Source organism: Glycine soja, chromosome 14 (genome assembly GCF_004193775.1).
Source record: "Glycine soja cultivar W05 chromosome 14, ASM419377v2, whole genome shotgun sequence".
Lineage (NCBI taxonomy): Eukaryota > Viridiplantae > Streptophyta > Magnoliopsida > Fabales > Fabaceae > Glycine > Glycine soja.
The window spans coordinates 50,461,022-50,487,847 of NC_041015.1; the positions used below are offsets into that span (position 1 = coordinate 50,461,022).

Genomic DNA, 26,826 nt, shown 5'->3' on the forward strand with positions numbered 1-26,826 from the left:
ATGCATGTATGTCACAAGGATGAGAGGCAATAATTTTTCATATTTGAGTCATAATAAAAGAAATAAATAAACAGAAAGCTGGTAAGAAAAAGACAAGAATTCCCAATAATACATGTAATAATAATGTACAAGTCTTTTATATTATTATTGAATCACAAACTATAAATCATAATAAAAAATAGTTTTTTATTAATTAACAAAATAAAGACATTTATATTAACAATGTATATCTATTAAATTTAAAAAAAAAACAAACAAATAAAGAAAGAAACTTATTTCCATTATTATATTACATGTGGTTTTTTACATGATAAAGTGAAAAGTTAGAGGGGTGAAAAGTTGGTAATGCTAAACAAGAGTTGTGTTCTTCCTAATAAATGATTAACCGTTTATTCTTCTCAAAAACTTAGAAGCAAATTGCAAACAAGGGGGAGAAAAATTCAAATCAAAACAAGCCATATGCCCAAGATTCTGAATCCATGAACATTTTTGAGAACTGAGTGAGAGAAGCATCAAACACTTGGTTTTCAATATCACTATCATCATCTTCATTAATCAGCCAATTAAGTTTGCCAATAATGTCTTCATCCCACAAGTCCATGCTGCTGCTGCTGCTGTTGTTGTTGTTGTTGTTGTTGTGGGTAGTAGTACTATTATCATTGTAATTACAAGACCATTCAAAATCTGGTAGCTGCAAGTCTTCAAGGAAAATGGTTGAATTTGAAGAAGATGAAGAAGAAGTGGATGAAGAGGAAGGTCCACAAGGCATTAGAATCTCATCAGGTTCAATTATTGGAACTTCATCCGTGCAGAAACCATTCATTAGCTCCATTTTGTCAAATAGGGGTGTGATGATTTGGTCTTCCAATATGGCTTCTTCTGTGATGGTTGATGACTCCAGTGAAGTCTCTGGCTCCTTATTTGGGTCATCTTTGGGGTCAAAGTCAACTTGCAAAGGTTGTTGGTTCTGCTCTTCTTCTACTGGTTGGTGGTGTAGTTGTTGTTCTTGTTTGGTTTGATTTTTTGTTTGTTCTGTTGCATTAGGGAGTGGCTTATGTGTGACAGGATCAATGCCCATTTTCTTGAGCTTTTTCTTTATGTGGGTGTTCCAATGGTTTTTTATCTCATTATCAGTTCTTCCAGGGAGATGAGAAGCAATCTTGGACCATCTGAGTAAAAAGGAAAATGACAATTAGTAAAATGATATATAGTAGTATTAAATAGTATATAGTATTGATTACAAAAGAAAACACGCGAAAATGAAAGAAAGATTCCATCATTAACATAAGGTTCACGCGGAGATCACTTGAAAGGTAGAATGACTTTATAGCCACTAAAATGCTCCATATGCCATGCAAGCTACGAAATCACAAAAAAATTCCCCACAAGACAAATTTGGCCAAAATTTGCTTTTCTACGTCTATGACACCTCATTTTAGTCAATTTTAACTGCAATCATGAGAAGTTTCTTTTATCTTCTTTTTTTAGTCCTGAAAAAATGAAAAATAAAATGAAAAGAAAAGAGCTTATTCTGCAATTTTTATACGCCTACTTTCCCTCCCAGGTGTGAGACATGGGACCACGGCTTGTGCCTAAGATGAATAAAGAAAATTACAACTTGGGGTGTATGTATTATTAAAATAATAAATTCAATTAGGTTGGTGCGTTTGGTGAAACTTAATATATCTTTAGAGCTTTGAATCATTTCCTGAGATAAGCCTAGCCTAGTAGATTTCAAATAAGCACTGTAGTAATCATTAATTTTAATGATTAGAAAGGTCCTTCAAGGAAAAATAAACATGCAGAAAAAGCAAACAAAGGAAAAATAGTGGATCAGGAAATAACCTATTGCCAAGTTGAGCATGAAGATCAATGACCATTTTTTCTTCATATTCAGATAAAAGGCCTCTCTTTAAGTCTGGCCTCAAGTAATTTGTCCACCTCAGCCTGCAACTCTTCCCACACCTTAATAGTCCTGCATGAAGTCACACTCCAATTGTTTAGTTTTAATTTTAGTAAAGTCATTGTTTCTGCAAGCTCTAACTTTTGTTGTAACCTTATGTTTTTGAAGATTAGTTCAAACTAAAAGTTGGAAAGAGTATGCCAATTTTGAGTGGTGCTTGATTTCATTGTCATTGACAAAATAGAAATCAAAGGAGCTGCTGAACAGAGGAACCATGAAGAAAGACCACAATCCAATTGACCATAAAGCAAAATATTGCAGAACCATTTTAAAGATATTCAATAACCAAATAACAAAGAAAGCATGAAAAACTGATGCATTTCAGCTTCATTCATTATTCATAAATGATTTGGATGGCTACAAATTAAGGACTAAATTGAGGAGACCTGCTAGCTTAGGAACAGCTCTCCAGCAACATTGGCCATTAGTGAGGATGAAGCTTATGAGCTTCTTATCCTCCTCTGCAGTCCATGGCCCCTTCTTCAACCCAACTTTGTCACAACAAGGTTGCCTTCCCATTTTATACCAAAAGGGAAAATGCTACAAAGCCAAGTTATGAACAATGAATAATATCCCCTATGAGATTCAGAAATAGAGAAAGAGACACAGAGAGTATAAGGGAGCTAAGAGGAATGAATATGCACATAAGTTAGGATAGAGCACCACCACCAACTTATTTATTTATAGAAATCAACCCCTCTAAACTCCAAAGTCGCCAAAAGTCCTAAAATCCCACTATCACAATTTTTTATTTTATTTTATTTATTTATTGATGAACTAAATTGTGTGTACTATTCAATACAACTTCTTTCTCTAATACTACTTTCTTGTATTGTTCTTGTATTATTGGTTACGAATTTGTGTTTAAAATGAACACGTGTGCATTGGGGATGAGGCACGTGCCGGGTCTCAATCAGAAAGCACCACCTCATCCACCAGTTTTGCTTGTGATGGAAGCGTGAGATACTCCACTCACTAACTCAAAAACTATGGCTATGAGGATGGTAAGAGAATTAAGTAGTCACAAGTCTTTTTTCTCGAACCTTTTTTCCATTTATAATAACTACTACTTCCAATGTGTGAACGTGGTGAGAAGTGAGAACAAGAGAGACAGAGAGAAATTAATATTGTGGCTGGATAAAAACATCAAGTCAATAAACAGAAATTTGAAATTTGAATATTCCGATTTAGATTTCTATTCCCTTCCTAGAAAAATAGGTTAGACCTAGGCCAAATGATAATAAAATGTTGTCAAAAGAATTTGCAACTATTATTTTTTGAACGACAAATGGGAGGGCCAAACGTATCCATATAATAAGCTAGAGTCGCCCCCAATGGCAACAAAATAAAAGGGCACGGATTAATTGTTATTTTAGATAAAATAAATAAATAATTTTATCTCTTATACATGTGATAAAAGTTACAAATGATTAGTTATGAGCTCCTAACTGATATTCTTGGTTCAAAAATAAAAACTTGTTAATTTATATTATATTATTTCAGTTAATTTGTAATTTTTTTAAAAGTTAAAAAATTTATGTAATTGTTCAATAAATAAGATTTTCTTGATAGTTTTTAATTTTTTTAAAACGTTAACTTTTAACTTTTTTATATTTTTCTTATCTTTAATATATTTATCAAATTTTCTAATTATCCTTTTTAAATAAACTATAATTTTATTATTTTTAAGTCATTTTACACTTCTTTGTTATTTCAGCAATTAGTTTTATTGAATATTTATGATTTAATAAATTAATTTTTCAATTTTCAGTCAACAATTTGTAACTTTTTCAAGTTTCGGTTAATTGTTTAGCTTTCAACTAATTTTACAGAACATAACTTTAGATGTGTAATAAAAAAATAGAAAGAAAAAAAATTTCATAATATGATAATATATATTGGATATTTTTTCTAAAAAATGATAAGTTGTTGGAAATATAATCTATAGTTTTAAAATTAAAGTACAATCTTATATTTTTGAAAAAAAAATACAACATTAAAATAGTGCTATTATTCTTTTATGCAATAACAACTATAAAATTTTAACCTAAAACTTTGTACTACCCAAACACTTTATCACTAAGTTTTATTTATTTATTGGCAAAGATTAATTTAATAGTTTAATTAGAAATATTAGCTAGAAGAATTTAAACTTGTGATCTCTTTATTCTCCTTTTATCGTTCATCACTTATTGAATCAACCTTATATCTTCACTTTATCACTAAGTTAATCTTAGTGGGTTAAAATAAAATTGTTGAACCATTAGAAAATTTTTCAAAATTTACATCTAAATATAATTATAAAAAAACCTTTTCCAAACCAACCTTAGCCATCCTCACATCACATTTATATGTATTTTCTTTCTTTTTATCTATTTGGGTCTTGAAAGATTATTTGTGCGTGATCATAAGGTTTGACCTTTTCCCACTCTATTACCAAAATTATACAAACAGACACTTAGGATTTGTGAGCTACTCAACGATGGTGTCATACAGCATGAGCCTCTCGTAGTTTAATAATTCAGAATAACGAAAGGAATAACAACCAACGTTGAGAAAAAATAGCCAAACAATATATAATTTAAGTAAATTTTGTTATTTTTATGTTTAATTTTATGTATAATTATAAAATATTGCACTCTTTTATTTTTGAAAATTGTAAAAATGATTAAAAAAAGTATTGTAAATCTTTTTTTATAAGTATGAAAACTAAAGAAAAGATTACAAATGAAGGAACACAGTTCCTACAGCATCAGCTGTGACAAACATTGAGAAAATATATTTTATCAAATACTTTTAATCACCTATCTTTTTGTATAATAAATATTTTAAAATAAAAGTTTCTATTCCATCTCCTTAACTATGAATATTTTCCTATGAATATTGTGACACTTGATCAAGATTCTGTTGCTCTCTTTTTGTTTTGAGATTTTATTGGTATATTTTTGGGATTTTGTCTAATTACACCCTACTTTATACACTTTTTTTCAAATTTGCTTTCTTGCCATGACATTAAGGGGGATAACATGACATAACAAGCTGATAACGTGTTCAAATCAAAATACGTATACAGAAAATAAATACACCCGAGTAACCTAGCTTTATATCTATAAACTTTTTGAAATCGATCTGACCTCAGATATAATAATAATCAAACCACGGAATGCGTAGCTGATAGAGACTGATTCAAACTTAATCAGTAATCCTAAGTTTGATACCTGAAAATACAACTATATATATTAAGACTCGATGGAGTTTTTAAGCATTGTCTGACTCCAACTTGAATAGAGTGGGCTAATATTTCCAAAAAATGATATAATAGCTACAAAATAAAGATATCCCACTAGAGATGATTAATAAAATGACAAGGTATTTTAGTATTTTTTTTTTTAATAGGCAACAAGGTACTTTAGTATGTTATTCTTCATTGTGTATACACTCAGATAGATGATTAATGAATTCCCCGACCCCCGTGGAATAGAATTGCTAACACACTCAGATAGAGTTTTAATTATATATCACACAATATTTTATTATTCTGAGTTCATATATAGTTGATTAACAATCCCCATGGAATATTGTTAACCTCAAAATCGATGTAGAAAGTTCACATTGTACATCGGTTGAACTACACAACCAATGTAGAAAGGTTATCCTTGAAAGACGATTTTTCAATCGATGTTGGTATTCAATGACACTGTGTTACCACACGGGTGTTATATTTTTGCCATCTTACGAATGAGTTCTATATATCTAGACAAAGATTATGATTTATGCACTTGGCTGAGCAGAAGCACAGGTCAAGCCTTATCATGTTGAAATTAAATGATCAATAAAAAAATGATGAAATGAAAAGGCGTTACGATTTCTAAATGCTGCTGAAGATGAGTTCTCATAACCATAAATGCAATATTAAATTTATAATTAAATGCTTGATACACTAACAATTCAAAAGTCATAATTATCATTACTTTTTATTAACTGATAATGTAATATTTTTACCACTAGTGGTACATAGAAATTAAACTTTAAAAAAATTATTATTCAGGCCCTTCATTGATCATCACTAAAAAATAATCAATGAAATAGTAATCAAATTTAATGATAAAAAAATGCTTTTCGTCTTTCATTTATTTTGGAATCATTAAATTTTAGTGACAAATTTTATAAATATTACATATAAATTATTCTGGCCATTCATGATAGGAGATCGAAAATATTAAGGTGCTTTTGAATTTTGATAAAAATTGGAAGTATTCTGCTTACAAGAGCCATTGTACACGAAGAAAAAAAAAACAAAGATTAATTAATCAAGAATTCAAGATAATATAGTCAATTCTAGATTCAAGTAATGCTACGAGGAATCTACCTGGTTTGGTTAAGCAATATGCATAAATTATTATAAATTTTTTAATATCTTAGTTTAATTTCTATATATTAAAAAAAGATTTAAGTAATGCTACGTTACTATCGAGAGGTACATGTGATTATTATTATTATTATTATTATTATTATTATTATTATTATTATTATTATTATTATTATTTGTGTGTCTTGCTGACTGAATGAATTTGCCTAGGTATGTATATCTGCCTGCTATTTTTGAGTGGAGAAAATGAAACAGCAACAACCCAGAAGAGAGTAGTAGCAACGTTTGAATTTGACATTTGCAAACTATTTTTGCTGTTGACTATTATGTCATGAAAATATCATCGTCCCATATGGTGAATGGACTCAACTGTAATTGTTTTATCCAAATTGTTGCTTCACTTGCGAAAGAAGAGTGATGTTTTGTCTGCTTAAATATATCCCACATATTAATATATGATTCAGAAAACGAAGTTCACTATTTTAACGCAATCATGGTTGGTTAAAATATATATTCGTCCTGTACTTTATCATGTTCATATATATATATATAACGTTATCCCAACAAGAAAAATAATGAAGACACTCATTAATTTGGAGAAAATTATATTGAAAGATTGTTTGCTAAGGGAAGCGAACAATAAAAAGTCAATGGAGGGCAGAAACTATACACTTTGGAAAGTTGAAAAATTATAGAAGGGAAAAATTCTTAAACATGTATCGCGTTATCCTTATATATATAGTGTAGGGACGTGAAGTGTCCTCAAAATTCTTAAACATAGTTTTTTTTTTTTAACTTAAACAATAGTCATAATTATCTCTCGTATCTTAATCACATTCAACCGTTGAAAATCAATTTTATCAAACTCTAAACAAATGGCACCTAATATCCGTCAGAGAGCAAAGCAAATCACTTTGATCATGGCAAGAAATTATCATTATCATTGAACGTGTCTAAAAAATCATGCAACACTCAATTTCACTTGTTAAATTTGTCTAGATATGGATAAGACACAATAATCAACTGATATACAAAGTACAAAGAGTTCTTTAATAGTTATACCAAAATACACATATAAGGTTCATATTTGTCAACAACGAAAGTTTATAATTCTAAATTTCTAATTAATATTTTTGTACTGTTCATTAGGACACATGATTATAATAATGTGTTTGACCGTACAAGCATATCCTTATCTCAATTTGAGCTCCCCTAGTTCCCTAGAAGACTATCATAATCATATATAATCTCTATTTATTGATCGACTTGGCAAAAAAATTAATTTCTTTTATTGTTGAAATCAACCTACTCTAGCCGATAACATTTACTTACTCCATTAACAGCTCTGTTTTTGGTTTATTATTTGTTGAGTTTCCTTCCAATGATACGATATACATCATTTTTATTAATTTATGCATGGTCAAAAACCCTAGCGATTTAGTTCTCTACCATAGGTCCCAAAAATTAAGTTGTATCTCCAAATTGGAAGAATCTATATATTTAATAACTGAAGATTAGTCCTGCTTCTTCTAACAGCTATCGGTCCCCAAGTTGAAATTATAAATCTTCTCCGAGTTTGAGTTGTTGACAGCAAGATTAATTGTGTAGGTATAATAAGTTTAGGGGACGTACGTTCACTTAGTTGTTTTTATCTATCTACATCATTTTTGTATCTATATTTATTTAATGACAAAGAGTAACCAATGTGATTAAAGAAACAAAATAAAGTTACTACTACGTCTCATTATACAATAAAAAAAAGAAACAATAGTTAAAAAATATATTAAAAAGTATTACTAATACGTCTGAGTATACTTTTATTAATCTCTTAATGAGAACACTAGTTCCTTCAAAGAACTAAATAAATCAGAACACTAGTTAAGAAGACCGTTATTTTATTTTATTTGGATTTGTACCTATCCTCTGTGTTTCTGTATCCTGGTTTCCTGACCAAACTGCTGCTGTATTTCGTAATATATATATATCTATATCTGTGTGTGTGTATTAAATAAACTTTTGTATTTATACAATTTCAGATTTCATATTTTAATTCTTTTTTTTTAATCTATTTTTATGTCCTCATTTATTTTAATTTATGAATTTTAGTCCTTAAACAAGAAGGATTTAAAATGAACAACAAAAGGGTAAAAATTTAACACCATATAGACTAAAACTGATGAACAAAAAACTAAAAATAGACAAATAATTAAAAAAAAAACTAAAATTGTACAAAAATTGTATTTGTACGTGTCCTCTTTCTTTATGTATCCCGGTTTCTTGACAAAACTGCTGCTGGTTAATTCGATTTGGTAAGATATATTTTATGCTTTATTAAATTCTCTCAGTAGAGTATAAATCCTTGACTTACAACAACAACTACCCATCTTGGACTCACCTGCGTAGTGCCACCTAATAAGTCATATATAATAGAAGTGACTTTGAACTTTAGACAATTTTTTTAATCATTTTATATCATAAATTTTGAGGTCACTCTAACGTGTGGCTGGTGTATGCAACCACTTATCTTCTTTTGCCCTTTCACATGTCAGTGAGAGACATAATTGTCCTACACAACAAGCGTGAGGAATGATGCCTGTGTTATTATGTTAAAAAGTGTTTGAAATCTCAGAGTCGCAAAGTCCTGGGGGGCAATGATTTTCAATATCATCCAACAAAATAAATAAATTCTTGACTATAACGAGCGAGAATTTTGTGAATCATGGAACTAGCTAGGTTTCAAAATATGTTGTGCTTAATTGGAAAGTTTTTTCATCATGTCTAATGTCTAATGCAATATTTAATGAAAATAATTATATACAAGTACACAACTATGAGGGGAAGAAAAGAAAGAACTATAGAACAACGTGCTCTTTTGAACTTCCTCTCGGCATTGTTGAGATCGAGTACTTAACACCTTTAGACAAACAAGTGCATGCGTGTAGAGCTCTTAACAAATCAAAAATCTCAATTGTGATTTGGTCAATTTTTAGGTGATTAGGTGGTTAATATATATTATATGCATATTTTCCTTCATGTAAATATACAATTTAATCTAATTTCTCTATTCATGACACTTCACGCTTACATCATAATTGTTACCTCAAGAAGCTTAAAATTTGACGTTGCTGACTTCACAGTCAACTCAAATGTTAACAGGTGCTTCTCTCAAATCCACAAAATTTTCAACGAGGAAAAATATACTTGAAATTTTCAGAGAAAAAATATATTGCCTGGGGTGATTTTTTTCTTCTCCGTTAATTAATTCGTTTTCTCCAAGATATTTCATGGATTTTCGATCATGCATTGCATATGTAGAAATTTCCAATTAATGCTATAGGGGGGAACTTACGTCAAAAACGTTGCATTCAAAATAGTTTTGAGGAAGAAGTGCAATAATTTAGCATAACGCAGACGCCATTGAAGAAATGTGCTAATTAACATGTTTTAGCACGAAAACTAGTGGATGAAATTAAAGACAAAGATTATCGCAAAAGTCTACCCAAAAATAGTTGATATTTTTAGGGCTGCTGGATAGTAATTGGCAAGAAAATCTCAGCCACGATTTTCATGTTTAGTGAAACTTTTGTGAAAAATACTTATATGTATTTATCATTTCATTTTTATTATAGTGACCAAACAAAAAATTAAGCACAGACAGCTGGGCAATAGCCAAAGTCCACTAAATAAAATATATATATTTGACTGAATAATGACCATTTAAGCAAATTAGCAATATATAGAAAGAATAGATATTTTTAAGCTTCAGAAGAGATAATTTTTTTCTTTTTTCAAGAAACAAAGATGAAGTCGTGGGTCTTCTGAGAAATTGGTTTGGAGTCATCTATCTAATGGGTTATGGGCCATTCTTTGGTCCATAGCTAGTCCACATATAGCTTTGTATCTATAAAAACTATATATAAAGATATATAAGTGTTTTGGTATACATATTTTTATATCATTTTATTTTTATAATTATAAATATAAATTATTATTTTATTCTTATAATTATCTTCACAAATTTAAAATTACTCGCTATTAAAAAATAAAATATGGAAAAAAAATTCAGGCATGAAGTGTCTCTTTTCTCATGTATCAATAATGAAAAATTTCTTTATGGACCCAAAATGAAAACAAACACAGTTTTTGGGGGGTGGGGAGGGTCAGTTGGAAAAATTAAGAATGCAAAAATTGTAAAATAAACATCAGGCTATTATAACTTTAATTTTCTTCAAAAAGAAATTTTGCATTTCAACTTGTCACGTACTTTAAAAAATTAATATGCATGTACCTTGAGTACAAGTTTTTAAACTGTCAATTAATTTCATATCATTATTGATGTTATTTTAATGATAGTTATTATAAGTTAATAAGATCATTATATATAATGGTTTGTAAATTTTAATTGAATAATAATGTAATATTTTTTTCAGTATCAATTCATGTATTATTTATTAATACCAGTAACAGTGAACTATAAGTTAGACTTTACTATAATATTAAGAGTTCAAATATTGAAATTATTATTATAAGGAAGACTTCCCTTATCCATCACCCACCACCCGAGACCTGATCTCACAAATTTGTCAATGAAGTTTCTTGATCATAAATATAAAAATAAAGTAAACTGAAAATTTGTCACCTATTTAATTAACCAATGATGTATTAAAAAAAATTGTAATCAGCCAAATATTTTTTGTAGTTATTTAGTGAAGTTATAACTTGAACATATCCTCCAATTCAATTCTCTTAGTAATTTTAAAGAACCAAAATAAATTTCAAAAATAAGATGAAGGATAAAAGTATATTTTAACTAAAATTACAATATACAAATATTTTATAATTATTGCTTTTATTTTTTATATTTTAAAACTTAATGCGTTAAAATTTGTATATATTAATTATTATATTATATTTTTATTTTTATTTAAAAATTATAAAAAAAAATGGTGTTAAACTCCTAACAAGTAGGTATTATCAGTTTTCTTAAATAAAAAAAACGTAAACTTGTAAAAAAGCAATGACAACTTTCTATTAGGCGCTTTCTAATTATACGTAAATTGGTAATTATATTTTATATTGTTTTGATAACTATTATTTTAGTATCATCTTAGAAAGAAAAACCCTATAGTTGTACTTGTACATCACACTCCGAAATTTGTGCGTTTTCTATTTTCCAAAGATTCATCATTCAACTCCAGTAATTTCATGGTCATTTTTACTGTTGTAACCGAAAAGATACACAGGTCATTTCTCATGTGACTATTTGCTGCTACATATTATCATAAAACAAGCGTTACAACTCACAAAAAACACGGCCATTTTCTAGATAACTAAAAAAATATATACCAAAAAATCACAAACTAATCTATAATGCCCGCCTTTCTTGTATATAATAAATTGATTGCCAAGAAATATTCAATGCATTTGCTACTTTCAAATTCTAAGACAAGAGTTGGTACACCTTCAAATGGTGAATAAATTTTATTTGGGAAGCATTCATCAAGATTTAGCTTTTTCCCCCATATAAGGAACACAATACTATTCAATTTTTCAGACAAATAAACTTGTTGGACTTGTATTTTATTAAAAATAGAAACCACAAAAAAAATGTATGAGATCAACTAATCGGTTTATGATACATAAGAACATTGCATGGAAGATTTGAGTCACCTGACCTGGTTTGATTACTATACAGACAAACTTGAACCACAACTAAATTAAAGAAAATGTATTCTACCAAGAAGGAATTTCCTCAACACCTTGCATCTTTGACTAAAAATGAAATACTGGTCAAACCAAGGATCATTTTGCAGTTTTTGAGTGTTTGATTAGCCAGTCAATGACTACATCTAAGTTTACAGAATCCTTGCATGAAATCATATAGCAGCAGACCTCTCTGTCTTTAATTGACTCAAGTCCTCTGAAATCACCCAAGGAGAAAATCATAAAGCATCAAGACAAATTTCAATAATAAAAAAAAGAAGATGATATAAGGCAATATTGATTTCTAGAACTCACAGCTGATCTACCAATGCTTGCTTAGAAAGAGCTTCTGACTTGTCAATTTTGTTTCCAAGAACAAGCAAAGGAATCCCACTCAAAGAAGGTTTTGTCAATAGATCATGTAACTCACTTCGAGATATTGGAACACTGTCTCTATCAGCGGCATCTACAACATATCTGTCTTTGCATCCATCAATGAAAAGAACAAAAGTGTAAAAACATGGAGAATGGACACTTCCAATAACTTGAAAGAGCTATACATAATAACACTCTACAAGATGAAGCATGCATGACCAACCTTCCATTAGATCATCAGAAACGATAGATAAAACCAAGCATTAAGTTCTTTGAGTTTGAAACATAAACAGGAAAAGACAACAGTATAAAAAATGCCTTTGGGGTCAGTATCCTGTATTATAGGTTGTTAGAGATCTAAGAAATATAAATGACAATATCCATATGCCTTCAAGGATGAGTGAAACATCATATGGCATTAGAGCCTCTTCCATGAGGAAGCCAGGAGTTCAGTTCTTAATACTTCCATCTTATATCAAATTATGCTTCAGCATATGTAGTTGTGAAATAAAATTTGTTCCACTTAAATCCCAAAGTCTATTTGCATGAGGGTCCATATTAGAGATCTAAATAAAAATTGTTCCTGAGTATTTTCTTGATAGCTTAAATAAACTTAAAGGATAGTTAGTCATTGCAATAGGTAATCATTTTAAGAGTAGGCTTCACTAACATTTTCCTTTTCTCCGAATTCCTAAAAAGATCTTAGGAGGTCTTTGTGTTTCAAGGTATATGACATTTCTAGAAAGAATATGCTTATGAATGTTTGGCTAGCATTTAACATTTTTGAAAATGTTTTGCAAAATTCAAATGATGGGATAAAGACTGTGGTAGAAGTTGGAGTGGTAGTGCCACAAAGGTTGGATGACATGATAGCTTAGGAAAGGGAAAGCAACATAGCCATCCAGCCATCCCTCATCATGGGAATGAAAAAAAAAAAAAAAAAGCCAAGACTTAGGAATGTGCCACTTGCCAGGGAATTAATAATGCCCAGGAATTTTAAAAAAAAAAAATCATAACATGAAAATATTATATTCCCAAGTTCACTTTCCCAAAAATAACTTACTATTTCTTCAAACAAATGCACAGTTAGGGAAAGAATAAAGGTATCATTTACATTGTTGATTATTCTAGACTTCTCCAAAGAACCAGAAAAAACCCTCTAATAGTATGAGGTATCTTAAGTAAAATGGGATGAAATGGAACTCTATTTACAAAAACCTCCATAATGCAGACAATTTCCTGTTTGGAGTCTAAAAACTAAAAGGTTAAAAAAAAGAAAAGAGATAGCATATAAAACCTAAAAATCACAAGTCAGTATTTGTTTAGCTCAAACTTATTTTGGATAATCAGTTTTTTGCCAGCTTCTTGAGAGAACTTTTGAGGGGTAAAAACCATTATCCTTAAAACGCTATACCCTATACTCAAATATCCTATTAGTCTAACACTATAGGCAACTTTTGATTCAAAGCCAAAACATAAAAAACACAATGAAAGACATGCATGTGTGTGAATGTATATACATATGCTTGCCCTCACAAATATATATCTGAAAGAGAGAGCAGTAAGAGAGACAATACACAATAGCAGAGACACCACGACAGTATCGCTCCCACATTGACCGGAACCTCCTCTGTCCCCCAAGGTCCCAAAGCTTTATTGTGACATTTCCCTTAGTCACTTTTCTCATGTTGAACCCAACCTGCGTTTAACACCAAGAATTATATTTCAATTACAAAGGCAAACATGCTCACAATCATCAAATATGCAACAATTCAAGATTCAATCAAAAAGCAAAGCTAGATACACACAGTTGGAATCATGTCCTCACTGTAGCCCCCAGTCTGCAGGTAAACAAAAAAACCAAACATCAATGTAATGTCAAAACAAGGCCATGAGAGCAATAACAGTAATAACAGAAATTGAATTTCAGGGTTTAATTTCTAAATTGAGTCAAAATTGCAATGCTGCAGCAACTCACAGCAATTGCATTGACAAGAGAAGTCTTGCCAGCATTCTGAAGGCCAACAAGTGAAAGTTCCATCTCCTGTTTAAAAAACAAGCTGACACAAACAACAAACAGAAAGTCACAATCCTCAACTTAAAAGGAACCCTTAAAATCAAATAACCTAGGCTCAACTTTTAAGGCTTTCCTGAATCTCGATGAATAAAGCATATCCCAAAAGTTGGGATGAAATTCGAGAGATAATAATATTGGGAAAAAAAGTACAAAAAAATAGTAGTATTGCGGAGAAGAGGTTTACCTGCGGAGCCAATTGAGGAAGGAATCCCAGAGACCCATTGTGTGTGAATCGAAGAAAGAGAAAGATGAGGGAACAAGAAACTTCGCGGACCAACAAAGGGTAAATAGAATAGAATTTGAAGGAAGAAAGGATTGGAATCTAAGATGGAAATACGAGGTATCTTTCTTTCATATAATAACACCTGTTTCAAACTCTCCTCCACTTTACTCTACATACTGTTCAAGTTTCGCCCCATTTTTAAATTGAAGAAAAAAAATTGATCAAATTAACTTTTTAAAAGATAAAGAACTAAAATTAATATAAAAAAATAAGATAAATGATCAAATTAATTATTTTTTTTAAAATAAATTACTAAACTAAATAAAAAATAAAATAAATCATCAAATAGATTATTTATCCTAAAATATACAAATGATCCATAACTTCTTTTTTTCAGGCTAGCATATACCATTAAGTTAAGTGTTCCATTTTGGACCATGTTTTATTCACCGTGGATTTATTAGTATAGTATTGAAAGTTGGAGATTGATTACCAAAAACAATTTTAACCAGTTTAAAATAATTTAAGGAAGATATTGAATTATATCTATTTTGCATCGATGTATTAATTTTATTGACCAATTTCAACGTTAGAGGCATTAGGTGCTTATGGTGTCGTGAAAGTGATCATCTTTTAGGAAATATTTCAATGTTTCCGCAAATAAATACTATCTCCAAACAAAACAAATCAGAATCTTCAATCTCGTATGGATCAAAGACAAAGTGAGAAGATGCATGGCTTCGTGAGTACAAGTGTTTTGCGTGTGAAAAAAGATTTTTTTTTTTTTTTTTTTGCATAACCATGAACATGGAGCTTTTCTGAAAAAGATATTGACACAGAATCATTGCACAATCCCAATCCTAATCCAAAAAATGTGAAAAAAGAGAACTTTGGTCCAACAACTTATATAATTTCCAGATTCAATAAATCAAAAGAGAAGAAAAGAGCATATACTCCTTCTAAGATTGCATTTTCAGATTCTCTAGCACTACCATAGTGTGTGGTTTTTTAAGAGACGGAAAGTGGCAACATAGACACTATCTTGTAGTGTGTCGGAGCCTCTGTGTCTTGCCACCTCTTCCATTCTACGTACACTCCATTTTTTTAATTAACTATTAATACAAGTTACTTTTTTAAAGTAATAAAATTAGTTATGATATAAATTACTTTTTTAAAATTGAAATTAAATTGATAAAGAGAAAATTTATCATTTTATGATTAAAATTTAATTATTATATTTATTACCTTTGATAATAGAAATTTAATTAATTATGATATTAATTTGTATCGTAATTAGTTTTATTAAAATTAAAAAATGTAACTTATATCATCATTAATTCAAATTTAAATAAAAAGCTAATTTATATAACAATTTCATTACTGTTAAAAAAAGGTAATGTGTTATCGTTTTATAAAGTATACAACGAAAGCGTATTTTCCTCATGTATTTTTTTTCATCTCTCTTATATAATGGAAACAGCTTTTCATTGTGTATTTTTAAGGGAATGTGTCTCCATGAAAAGGTTATTTCTGGAAAAATAAAATTTAAAACACATGTATGGGTGTAAATAGCAAATTAGGGAAATTAGAATAGCAATTCCTTACTCCGCGAGGCCTAAATAAATGGGCTCGAATTAGAAATTTTAGTTGCACAGTATGTCGCTTCCCATTTTGTTGTTTGTTTAAGTCTTTTATTATTATTATTATTATTAGGGAAAAACAAGAATTTCGTGTCTAACTTTTTTCATATTTTAAATAAAAAATAAAAAATAATAAATTTTAGTGAGTGATTTGTGAAGGTTATTATATCTATATCATCATATAAAGGAAAGGCCAATTTTTGTGTCTATCTTTACTTTCCACTTTTATTAAGTTCATTCTACCCTTTAATACTTAAAAAAAAAATTGTAATTACGTACTATGTACTGTGGGACTCATGTCTTTTTCTGAAGATAAAATAATTGGGTTTAAAGTTTGATATATTCTTATATTATAAATTTGTAATTTTCTAATAAAATTTTTGTTTGGAAGTCAACAATAGAATCCTAATTATGTGTTAAAGATGTGGTAAAAATAAAGAGAGAATTCTTGAGATAAAGTTGTTGGAATAAAGTTTGATTATCTTACCATGCATTAACCTGAATAATTTTAATTTAATACATATTAGTGTATAATAAGATAAATTTATAATATATATATATATATATATATATATATATATATATATATATATATATATATATATTAGTGAAATAGAAATCGAAAACACAAGTGTAACAACGCCTTTATTTTTGCTAGTAGAGATAAAATAATAACTGATGAGTATAGTTATAAAAATAAAATGTTATCAAAATGTGTACATCAAAACACTTTATTTCTTTTATATAATTATAGATTATTATTGTTATTATTTTGGTACAAATTATTTTTTTTTTGTACAACTTTTTTTTAATTATTATTATGAAAGAGAATTTGAATTAAAATTAAAAGAAAAATATTTTTCCACATTTGTAGATAATCATTGACTCGTAATAGGGAAGACTAAATGTTCATTTCTTTTTCTTGTTTTCTTTTTATAATAAAATTTTCAAAGATATAAGAAATTAACAAAAATATCAATATACTTTTTTATACATAAAAAAAAAATAGTCCCTTCAAAATTTGCCCGTACATCACCTAGGTCTTCTGTCTAGTGTATAATATAGTGTGTTTAACAAGTTACTTTAATAACCTATAAGCTTAGAGTAAAAACAAAACTTATATATAAGCTAGTTTGATTAATTTATAAGTTGGTTTGACTAAATAAACTTTTAGAGAAAGTAAATGGAGATAATTTTTATAAGTCAACTTATGCATAAATTATTTTAGTTTATTGATAAGAATTATTTTTATCTTAATTTTTTCTTATATAAGCATTTATTTGAGAAATTTATTTGGCCAAAGTGTATTAAGGGTCCACTTGCTGGAGCAAGACATTTGGTTCCAAGACTGACAGTTAACTGCTTCTGACCTTACGGTCGTTTTCAATTGAAGATTTTGTAGATAAAACCTATACTTTCCGAGGGTGAATGTTATTAAATAGAAAATATAAGATAAAAAAAATCAAATACAATATATAACAATGCATACTACGATAAATACCATATGAATTATTTGACCCCCTTTATTTTTCATTTTTATCTGAACTAATTTATTTTTATTTTGGGCATTGAAATTTCTGACATTATGATTATTATGTTTAATAAAATTTGTTGAAAAGTTAATTAAAAAATGAAAAATTAACTGGAAGATAAAAAATTATCTTATTGAATTATAAATGTTTGATAAAATTATTTATCGAAATAATTGAAAAATATAAAATTACATAAGTGGATATAAAATTTGTCTTAAATAAAAATTGAAAATAAAATCTAATAAATATTCAAGAAAAAAATATTAAAAACTAAAAACTAATATTTTAAAAAATATTATTTCAAGTGGCATAAAAAAATGAAAAAATTGTTAAAAAAACTATTTATTAGATAATTTAATAAAGTTTTCAATTAATAAAAAAAATATTAAAATATCTTATCCATCACACTCTGTATTTCCTATCCTAGGCCTCAACTCTTATGTCATGCTCTACTAAAATAGCAAGTATAGGAGCATGTGGTGAAGTATTTGATGTCACTAAACTCAGATCATAACTTCCCAAACTAACTGAAACAACTCAGTTTCAACAAATCAAAATTGCATCAGAAGCGAAAACAAGCCAGTTAGCCAGATTTCACTTTTATCTGTCTTTTTCTCTTTTTCTTCTCGGATGCCATAATTTTAGATTACAAGTTGGAAAGCGTAATTCTTTAGAATCTTTACAACTAAGTTTCAACAAACCGAAGTTAAACCAAAAAGCAAAAGAAGCATAATAAAACATTTTCGTATGCAATTAAATGTACTTTTTTTTGGCAGTGGAAAATATTTAAAAGCATAAATGCTCTCTTTGTCACTCAGAAAGGTGTGCAACAAAGTATATGTCAACTTCCCAAGAACAAGAACAAATGCCTTAAAAGGAAAGCACTTAGCAGAAAATTCTATCTCTATCTTGGTCTGAGATCGGGTGTTCATGTAGCATATTTTTTTCTTCTTCTTTTGGCCAAGATTTATCATTCTATCTTTAGATTTGAAGACACAAAGACGTTGCCCAAGAATAAAACAGGACGGTTTAAATAATAAATAAATTTATATATTTCAAAAATAATAAACATTTAATATTTTTCCAAATATTCGACAAAAAAATATATTAAATTTTTTTTTAGTGAGTACCTTAAAGACTCTCCGTAAGAAATTAAACAGAAAAATATTGATAAAAGCACAATATTTAACACATTATAAACTTAAAAGAATTGCATTTTATTAAATATTTTTATTTTATTTTTAACATTTTTTCCTTGAACATTGTTTCTCTGTTGTTCCTTTTAATTTATTTATTAAAAATACCAAATAGTATAAAACTATGTATATAAAACAGAAAAAAAAATATATACAGAAATCTCCATACACTTATAAAATCTAGAGTGACATTAAATGCTAAAATAATTTAACTTTAACCTAATAATTTTTTTTTTCATAAGAGTTTTTTTAAAATAATTTTATTTGAAGCACTATTGGACATTAAGTATCAACATCTCCTTTAATAAAAATTTTAATTCTAGTTTATCATGTTATATGAGACTAAGTCTTTCTATTATATCCAACTATTGATACCCACTAAATTTATTAGTGCAACAATATACACCATTTTTTTTAGATTTGAAAATTTTAATTGTTTTTTAGTTAGTTTTTGTCATATATTAACTTGGTATAAGGTGATTCATATCTTTTCAAATGTCATTAAGTTATTTAATTATGAGATCCTACGTTTAAATTTCATTGTCCTCGTTATATAGACACAAAAGGTTATTTAATCATTAGGTGGGAGCAAAATACCTCACATATTTACATGTTCTGCTTTTCTTGAGTTTACTTTTATTTTGTATTTGTATTTAAAACAAAAAATTAGTTGAATCAAAAATAATTTCACGCTGAACTTCTATTTTGACAACATAGATTGCCTAGTAGCACCTAGAGAAATATACTTTTTACTTCTATCTAAACGAGTTTGAACCTTAGCTGTCACTTCAAAAAAGCTGATTCATAATTTTAATTATACCTTTTAATTTGATGGGTGAGTAGTTAAGATTGTTTGAAGAAATACTACTTTTGATTATCACAGAAACTGATTCTTTTCTTTTTAGCATTACGTCAATGAAACCTCTAAATTGGAAGAAATGCATTTTGACATTATTATGCAGAGCTACCTATATCCCCAACCACCTTAGGCACATAGTTATTGAAAAACTATAGGCCAGACTATAACACCTTGCCTCACTGCTATAAAAGAATGATGCAACTCAAACTGACTAAAAATAGGAGGGAGAAACATCAATGTAGTTATGTAGATATATTCAAACAAATTATTCACAATTCACGCATAATCCAGTAAAAATGAAAATAAATAAACGTCTTTTCAGGAATGTAATGAAGTAGTAAATATAGAAGGGAATAGAAACCCTCAACAAAGACTCAGAATAACAAAAGGGACTAAGGAGAATTAAGGTAGTAAGAGTGTAAGACAGGACATACACAGCTGGTTTTTTATAATAATCCCCTCAAATGAATAAACAAACAAACAAACAACATTTGTGTAATAAGAATGCCAAAAACAGGCCAATGATGAAATAATGAGGTCTTTCTTCAATTCTATATTCAAGCTTGGGTGTGGCCAATGATGAAATAATGGGTTCTTTCTTCAGTTCAGTATTCAAGCTTGTGACACACCCGAGTCAACAGAATGGTACTGTTGGGAAAATCCATTATCAGCATCTTTAAAATCATGATTCTTCTCTTCCTCTTTCTCTAAACTAGGATGACAAATTTCCTCAATCTTGCTTGCCACCACATCCATTGAAGGTCTCTTATCAGGATATTGAGCAGTACATTCAAGGGCAAGCTGCAAAAGCTTGACCATTTCCTCCTCAACACTTTGGTACCTTAGAAGCTCCATGTCAAATACCTCAGTGTTCCACTCATCTTGAATCACAGATTGGACCCATCTTGGAAGGTCCACCCCTTCATCATTAAGTGAAGAATGAGTAGGAGCCTTCCCTGTAAGCAGCTCCAAAAGCATGATACCAAAGCTATAGACATCGGCTTTTTGGGATATTTTGCGTGCATCAGTGACCTCTGGCGCACAGTAACCAGACACACGGTTTGGTGTAGAGGTTGGGAGAGCAAGGTACGCAAGGCCAAAGTCAGAGACGCGAGCTTCAAAAGTTTTGGTGAGAAGGATATTCGATGACTTGATGTTTCCATGGGAGGATGTTGGGCCAAGTGAATGAATGTATGCAATCCCACGAGCAGCGCCAAGGGCAATGGCAGACCTTGTTTCCCAATTCAGTGGAGTCCTCCCCACTCCACCATTTGCTATAACAACAAAAACAGAAACATGTGTAAGATAAAAATGTCAGATCATAAGGTGCTTGACTTCATAGCATCCAAATTAAAATCTTTTTTTTTTTGTTTTTGCATCCCAATTCAAATTCATTGCAGTTTCATTCAACTAAGAATTACCAAATGCAGCCTACGTTTTTCGTTTCATCAAATGTAGAGCCTTTGATCCTCATACTACATTCACAAGTGAAGAAGTATTTAACAAGCAATCACTAAATCCTGGAGCCTTATACAGTCAACATTACTACAAAATAACCTTTTAAGTGTTAGTTAGAATTAGAAAGTACAATCCTGAAAGAAAGTATTTACTGACAGCAAATTTTCCATTAGAACATAGAGGATCAGCTTAAGACCTAATTAAGAGGCAAACAAAAATTGAGCTTTCTCAGATAATTTTCTAGACAGCAGACTTCACTCTTGATGCAAGATTCTCTCTCCCTTGGACATAATCTAGTGCAAGTATGCATTGGCATCCATTATACATCCAAATTAGAATATCAAACATCAATTTTGTCAATAAACCAAACCCTTTTAACTCAGAAAAGTAAACCAAAATCCGACAAGCAGAAAAATGTGATAAAATGAAGCCACACTCTAGACAAGACAGTTAGCAGAACTGAAACCAGGCCATGATAGTACATTACAAAACTGAACAAGAAACAACAACAACAACAAAAGCAAAGAGAAACATAAAAACAACAAGTAGCCACCCAAAGAGATAACACGGAGTAGACACAAGAACAACCACAATCATTCATTCACCTGAATTAGAAACAAAAGCAATTAGCACCAAGACATAGAGAAAAACACTATTGTCCAAAAAACCAAGCATGAAAGATGGGGTACCAATTACCATGTAAGAGAGCAGATAAGCTTCCCATAGGCATGTAATCATACACAACAAGCTTCTCATCCCTGCTAAAGAAATAACCCCTTAGTGGGACCAAGTTGTGATGAACCATCTTCCCCACTTGCTCAATCTTCTCCCTGAATTCCTTCTCTGTTGCAGTAACATCCTTCAACCTCTTCACCGCCACACTCGCCCCCATCTCCATCGTCGCCTTATAAGTCGTCCCAAAGGTGCCTTTCCCCAAAACTTCAGCTGATGCCCTCAACAACTCATCCAAACTAAAAACTCTACTCACATTCCCAAAAAACACCAAACTCTTATTATCTCCACCACCACCACTGCTACTCCGAACCTCACTCTTCTCCACTGAACCTGAATTCCCGCCACTCTCATTACTCTTCTCACGAGACACTACTTCACCTTCCACGACACGCTTCTCAGGTGGCAAAGTTTCATTCTCATCTTTCTTGTTCCTTTTTCTACACAAAAAGAACAAAAGCAGCAGAATCAACAACACACCAACCACGGAACCAATAACAATACCCGCAATAGCGCCACCGGATAGTTTACTCTTCTTCTTCTCCTCAGTTCCGGGGCAAAGCTGCAATGGCCTCCCGCAGAGCTGCGAGTTTCCGAGAAAAGCGGTTCGGTCCAGACGCGAAAACCGGTTCGGAATGGATCCGGTCAGCGAATTAAACGACACGTTGAACTGATCGAGCGGCGGAGCATCAAGGTCAGGGATAGAACCAGTGAAATTGTTGCGTTCTAAATAAAGAGTGGCCAAACGAGTTAAGCTGTTGAACTTTGGCGAAATCTCACCGCTGAAATTGTTGTTACCTAAATTCAACCTAACCAGATTCTGCAACGCGAACACCGAATCGGAGACCTCGCCGGAGAAGAAGTTTCCCTGTAAGTAGAGGTTGCGGAGAGATTTCAGGTTTGCGAAATCTTCGGGGATTCGTCCGGTTAGCGCGTTGAACCGGAGGGAAAGTGTCTGCAGTTCGGTGAGGTTGCCCAAACCGGAGGGAAGCGAACCGGAGAGACCCATCGCGGGAAGACGCAACATAATTACTCTCCCGCTGGCGCAAACCACGCCGGTCCACGAACAAGGGCTTGTTTGGGTCGAGTTCCATAACAACGTGCGTCCCCCCACCGCGCTTCGGAGTAACAACAACCCCGCTCTGTCCGAAGCTAGATCCGAACAAGCAATGCTTAAGAGACTAAACATAAACACTAACAGAATCGCTTCTTTGACTCGCGCAGACTTCATTTTGGTGGTTCGAGTTGTCCGAGGAAACGGGTTGTTAGTTAGGGAATTGGCGCCATGGGGGAACAAACATGAAACAAAACAACCTCGATCAGAGTGTGCTGTTCTTATAAAAGGAGAGAGTGGTGGCTGTCACGTATTATAGTTTGCCAAACACATCAGAGATTGGTACCTCAAATTTAATTTCTCAGTGAACTGTGAAGGATTGATATTAGTCTGAAATTTATAATTTATAATTTAATAATAAAATAATTTTTAAATTTAATGGTAAAATCACTCTATCACACTTTTTTTGTTGTGTATTTATATATGTTAAATTTAACTTTTTTATCTTTTAAAAATTACTTTAATATTACTTTATACTTGCATGTCCTAAAATGAATATTTATTATATTTTAGAAGGTCCGGAGTGGGGCCCGCATGTTGGAGTGGTCCAGTTGAAACTTAATATGCCTCTGATTCGTAGCGTGGCCTCCCAGCTGGATCTTCTGTCTGAGAAAAAACTTATTTTATGCATCATGTGGGGGTGCCATACTTGTTTTTTTCCTTCTTTTTTTTTTTAACTTTAAAGCTAGCTATATAGAAAATGGAAAGTAGAGTTTTTTTTCTTTTTGCCTGTTTGACTAACTGTTAGTGTAGTTTGATGAAAGTTTGTTTTTTTCAATGGAATTTTAGTATAGTATGTAGTAAAATGACTTGTTTGAATATAAAAATTAGATAACTTTTCAAAATGGTGGATATTTTGTGAGAATTTATTTCAAGTGAAATAAGGATAATTTAAATATATTTTAAAATGGAAAGAAATTAAGTTTTTTTCTTCTGCTTTTAGTAGTATGAATCTCTCTACTCTCATCTCTTTTTTTTTCTATTCTCCCTTTCTCATCTTTCATATATCTCTTTTTATTTTCTTTTCCTTTTCTCAATTACATATCTCTCCCTCCCTTTCTTTTCTACACGCGTTTTTGCTCTTTTTACTACTCCACTTTTCTTTTCTTACATCTTTATTAGTAATAAAAAAATATCACTTTTTACTCTTTTATTATTAAACAACATTTTCATAGCCGTAAAATTATGTTACAATCAAAATCCTAAGTACTTGGTATATGATTTTGTATTTATTTGCTATCTAAAAATGTATAATTAATCATTTAATGTGTTACCTTTTTCTATTTTATAAATTACTTTCTTTTCATTTTTTAAGTTTTGACTAACATTTATAGTAAATGATAACAATTACTAAAATAGCATTTATTGCAGTAAAAAAAGATTTTATATTAAAAACATTTTTTAAGTAAGTATTCATAAAGAAAATTTTACAAATTAAGAAATGAAACTAATTTTTTAAAATAAAATATAATGCAAAAAAATAAATATTTTCTCTAAACAAAATATTGTAAAATTAAGTAATTAATATAATCAAGTTCTTAATGTATCTTAAATTTCTTAAAATTTTGAATCTTCACCCGATACACAGCTGTACAAAAAATTAAAATGTGTTTAAGGGGCAAAAATCCAAGCTAAGGCAGCTGCTAACCCTAGCCTTTCACCTCTTGTAATGGACCATTTTCCTTTCGAGCAATTGGTCTTTTTTTTGTTATTATCCTTAATGAAATAGTACTTTTTTTTACTACAGATTTCTACCAACGGAAATCTCATTTCCTGTTTGATTTCCCTTTCGTTTCATTGAAAAGGTTAAAGGTATAGAAGAAAAAAGGTTAAAGGCGTTTTCGTCGAAGATGATAAAACTCTTATAATAGCAACTTCACATTAATTATTAAATTTTTTTCTTAATTATTTTGGTCAAACGAAAAATAGATCAAGTCTTCTTGTTACATAATTTTTAATGTTTTTAATGAGAATTTTTGTCAAGCAACAAGAAATTTATTCAAATATTTGAATTTATATTATGTTGAAAGAACATATAATTTAAAATTATTATAATGATATAAGAGACTTATTTCTTTCGCACCCACGTTAAATTAGGATATATATGTTTTGTAGTCATTCATTTGGAATAGCATGTTCTACTTTTAATTAATTTAAATATTCTTAAATATATTTTAAGCAAATTATATTAATTTGTTTTAATATAAATATATGTTACAAAATTATTTTTTAATATAAATAAATATCTCAAGAATATTTAGTTTTATATTATTTTTTTCTATTAACACAAAATTTTATATTTTAACAAGTACCTACAAATATTTGTGAGTAGCCATGAATATATATAAAATCGTGAATACTCACTTAACAAATACTTGTATAAGTACGGGTGATCAATAATAACTATTACCTTTATTTATCTCATTTCATTGTCATCTGCCATCTCTATCAAAGATTCAAATAAAAAATTAAACAGAAATAATTCTACCATCATTTTATATTTATGATAAGTGAAAATAAAGATATTTTAACTAAAAATTATAATGTTTTAAACTTTTTTTTTTCTTTTTGAATATAATTTTATTCTTTTTTTTTTCAAACCAAAATATTTTATCCAATTAATATGATAAATGTTATTAATATATGTCTCTACATAGGTAACAGAGAAACCATTGAAAGTAATACTAATAATTTTGTAGTAGTAATGACTAATAACTCCTTAATTCTTATCAATGAAGTACAAAGCATAGAGATTGCGGATAAATTGCAGTAGAGAGAAAGAGAGAGAGAGATTGCGGATAAATTAAGATGAAAAATCTAAGTAAAGATTCTTCATTCTTACTATTGTATTTTACAACTACTAGAAATTTATTTACTCAAACATTCTTTTAATTTAACAAGGTAAGAAGAAACTCTACTTATAATTTTAAATATTATTTTATTTCTTTAAAAATGAGGATTCACCTTTAAATATTAAGTAAAACAAATACTAATAGTGAAGTAATCGTGGTGGTTGAGGCATGTCGTAAGAGTCGTTGAAACTATTCTTTATTTTACTACTAAAGAGTTAATAAAGGCTACCCTTTTACTTCATGATTTTGTCTTTTCAGCTAAGTGCAATAATAGTCTTAATTCGTTGACAACTAATACGTTATAAGATTCTTTTTTCAGAGCACGAAATATTTTCCTATTGTATTTGTTTGGTGTGTAAAAGTAAGTATAGTACTAAGATAGAATAGAAATTTAACTCAAAAATATGTTTATGAAACAATCACAACTTTGACTAAATTAAGATTACAATTCTAAATTACAATTTTAGTTTCGTACACCAATCTCACGTTTAACCTAAACTTTTATGTACCTATATTAGATATATAGAGGAGTTGAGGTCTTGGGGCCCTCCTCGTATAAGAAAAAAATATAGAGAGGAGCTGTTATACATGAAAAAAAAAATCTTCTGAAGTTTTTATATATATAATGACATCCAAAAAAGCTTTTGAATTCAATATTTCAACGTCTTTAAGGATGCTCCAAATGCATATCAATTAAGAGGTAAGTTATTTCTTTGAAAATAATTAATAATGA

General features: G+C 29.7%; 3 protein-coding genes across 3 annotated transcripts; all 3 read right to left on the reverse strand.

The window, feature by feature from the left end:
* Window positions 1-259: 259 nt before the first annotated feature.
* Window positions 260-2,620, reverse strand: LOC114383480 (transcription factor MYB20). The gene is made up of 3 exons (XM_028343163.1): window positions 2,350-2,620; window positions 1,846-1,975; window positions 260-1,169 (listed from the first exon to the last, which is right to left on the reverse strand). Exons 1-3 carry the CDS (start codon window positions 2,480-2,482, stop codon window positions 446-448), a joined length of 987 nt encoding a protein of 328 aa, XP_028198964.1. The 5' UTR covers window positions 2,483-2,620; the 3' UTR covers window positions 260-445.
* Window positions 2,621-11,878: 9,258 nt separating this feature from the next.
* Window positions 11,879-14,887, reverse strand: LOC114383590 (ADP-ribosylation factor-like protein 8c). Its single transcript, XM_028343285.1, has 6 exons — window positions 14,672-14,887; window positions 14,389-14,470; window positions 14,219-14,251; window positions 13,988-14,109; window positions 12,351-12,512; window positions 11,879-12,252 (listed from the first exon to the last, which is right to left on the reverse strand). Exons 1-6 carry the CDS (start codon window positions 14,707-14,709, stop codon window positions 12,135-12,137), a joined length of 555 nt encoding a protein of 184 aa, XP_028199086.1. The 5' UTR covers window positions 14,710-14,887; the 3' UTR covers window positions 11,879-12,134.
* A 5,341-nt stretch (window positions 14,888-20,228) lies between these two features.
* Window positions 20,229-23,552, reverse strand: LOC114385018 (probable inactive receptor kinase At1g48480). Its single transcript, XM_028344946.1, has 2 exons — window positions 22,092-23,552; window positions 20,229-21,211 (listed from the first exon to the last, which is right to left on the reverse strand). The coding sequence occupies exons 1-2, from the start codon at window positions 23,356-23,358 to the stop codon at window positions 20,550-20,552; spliced, it is 1,929 nt and encodes a 642-aa protein (XP_028200747.1). The 5' UTR covers window positions 23,359-23,552; the 3' UTR covers window positions 20,229-20,549.
* Window positions 23,553-26,826: the final 3,274 nt, after the last annotated feature.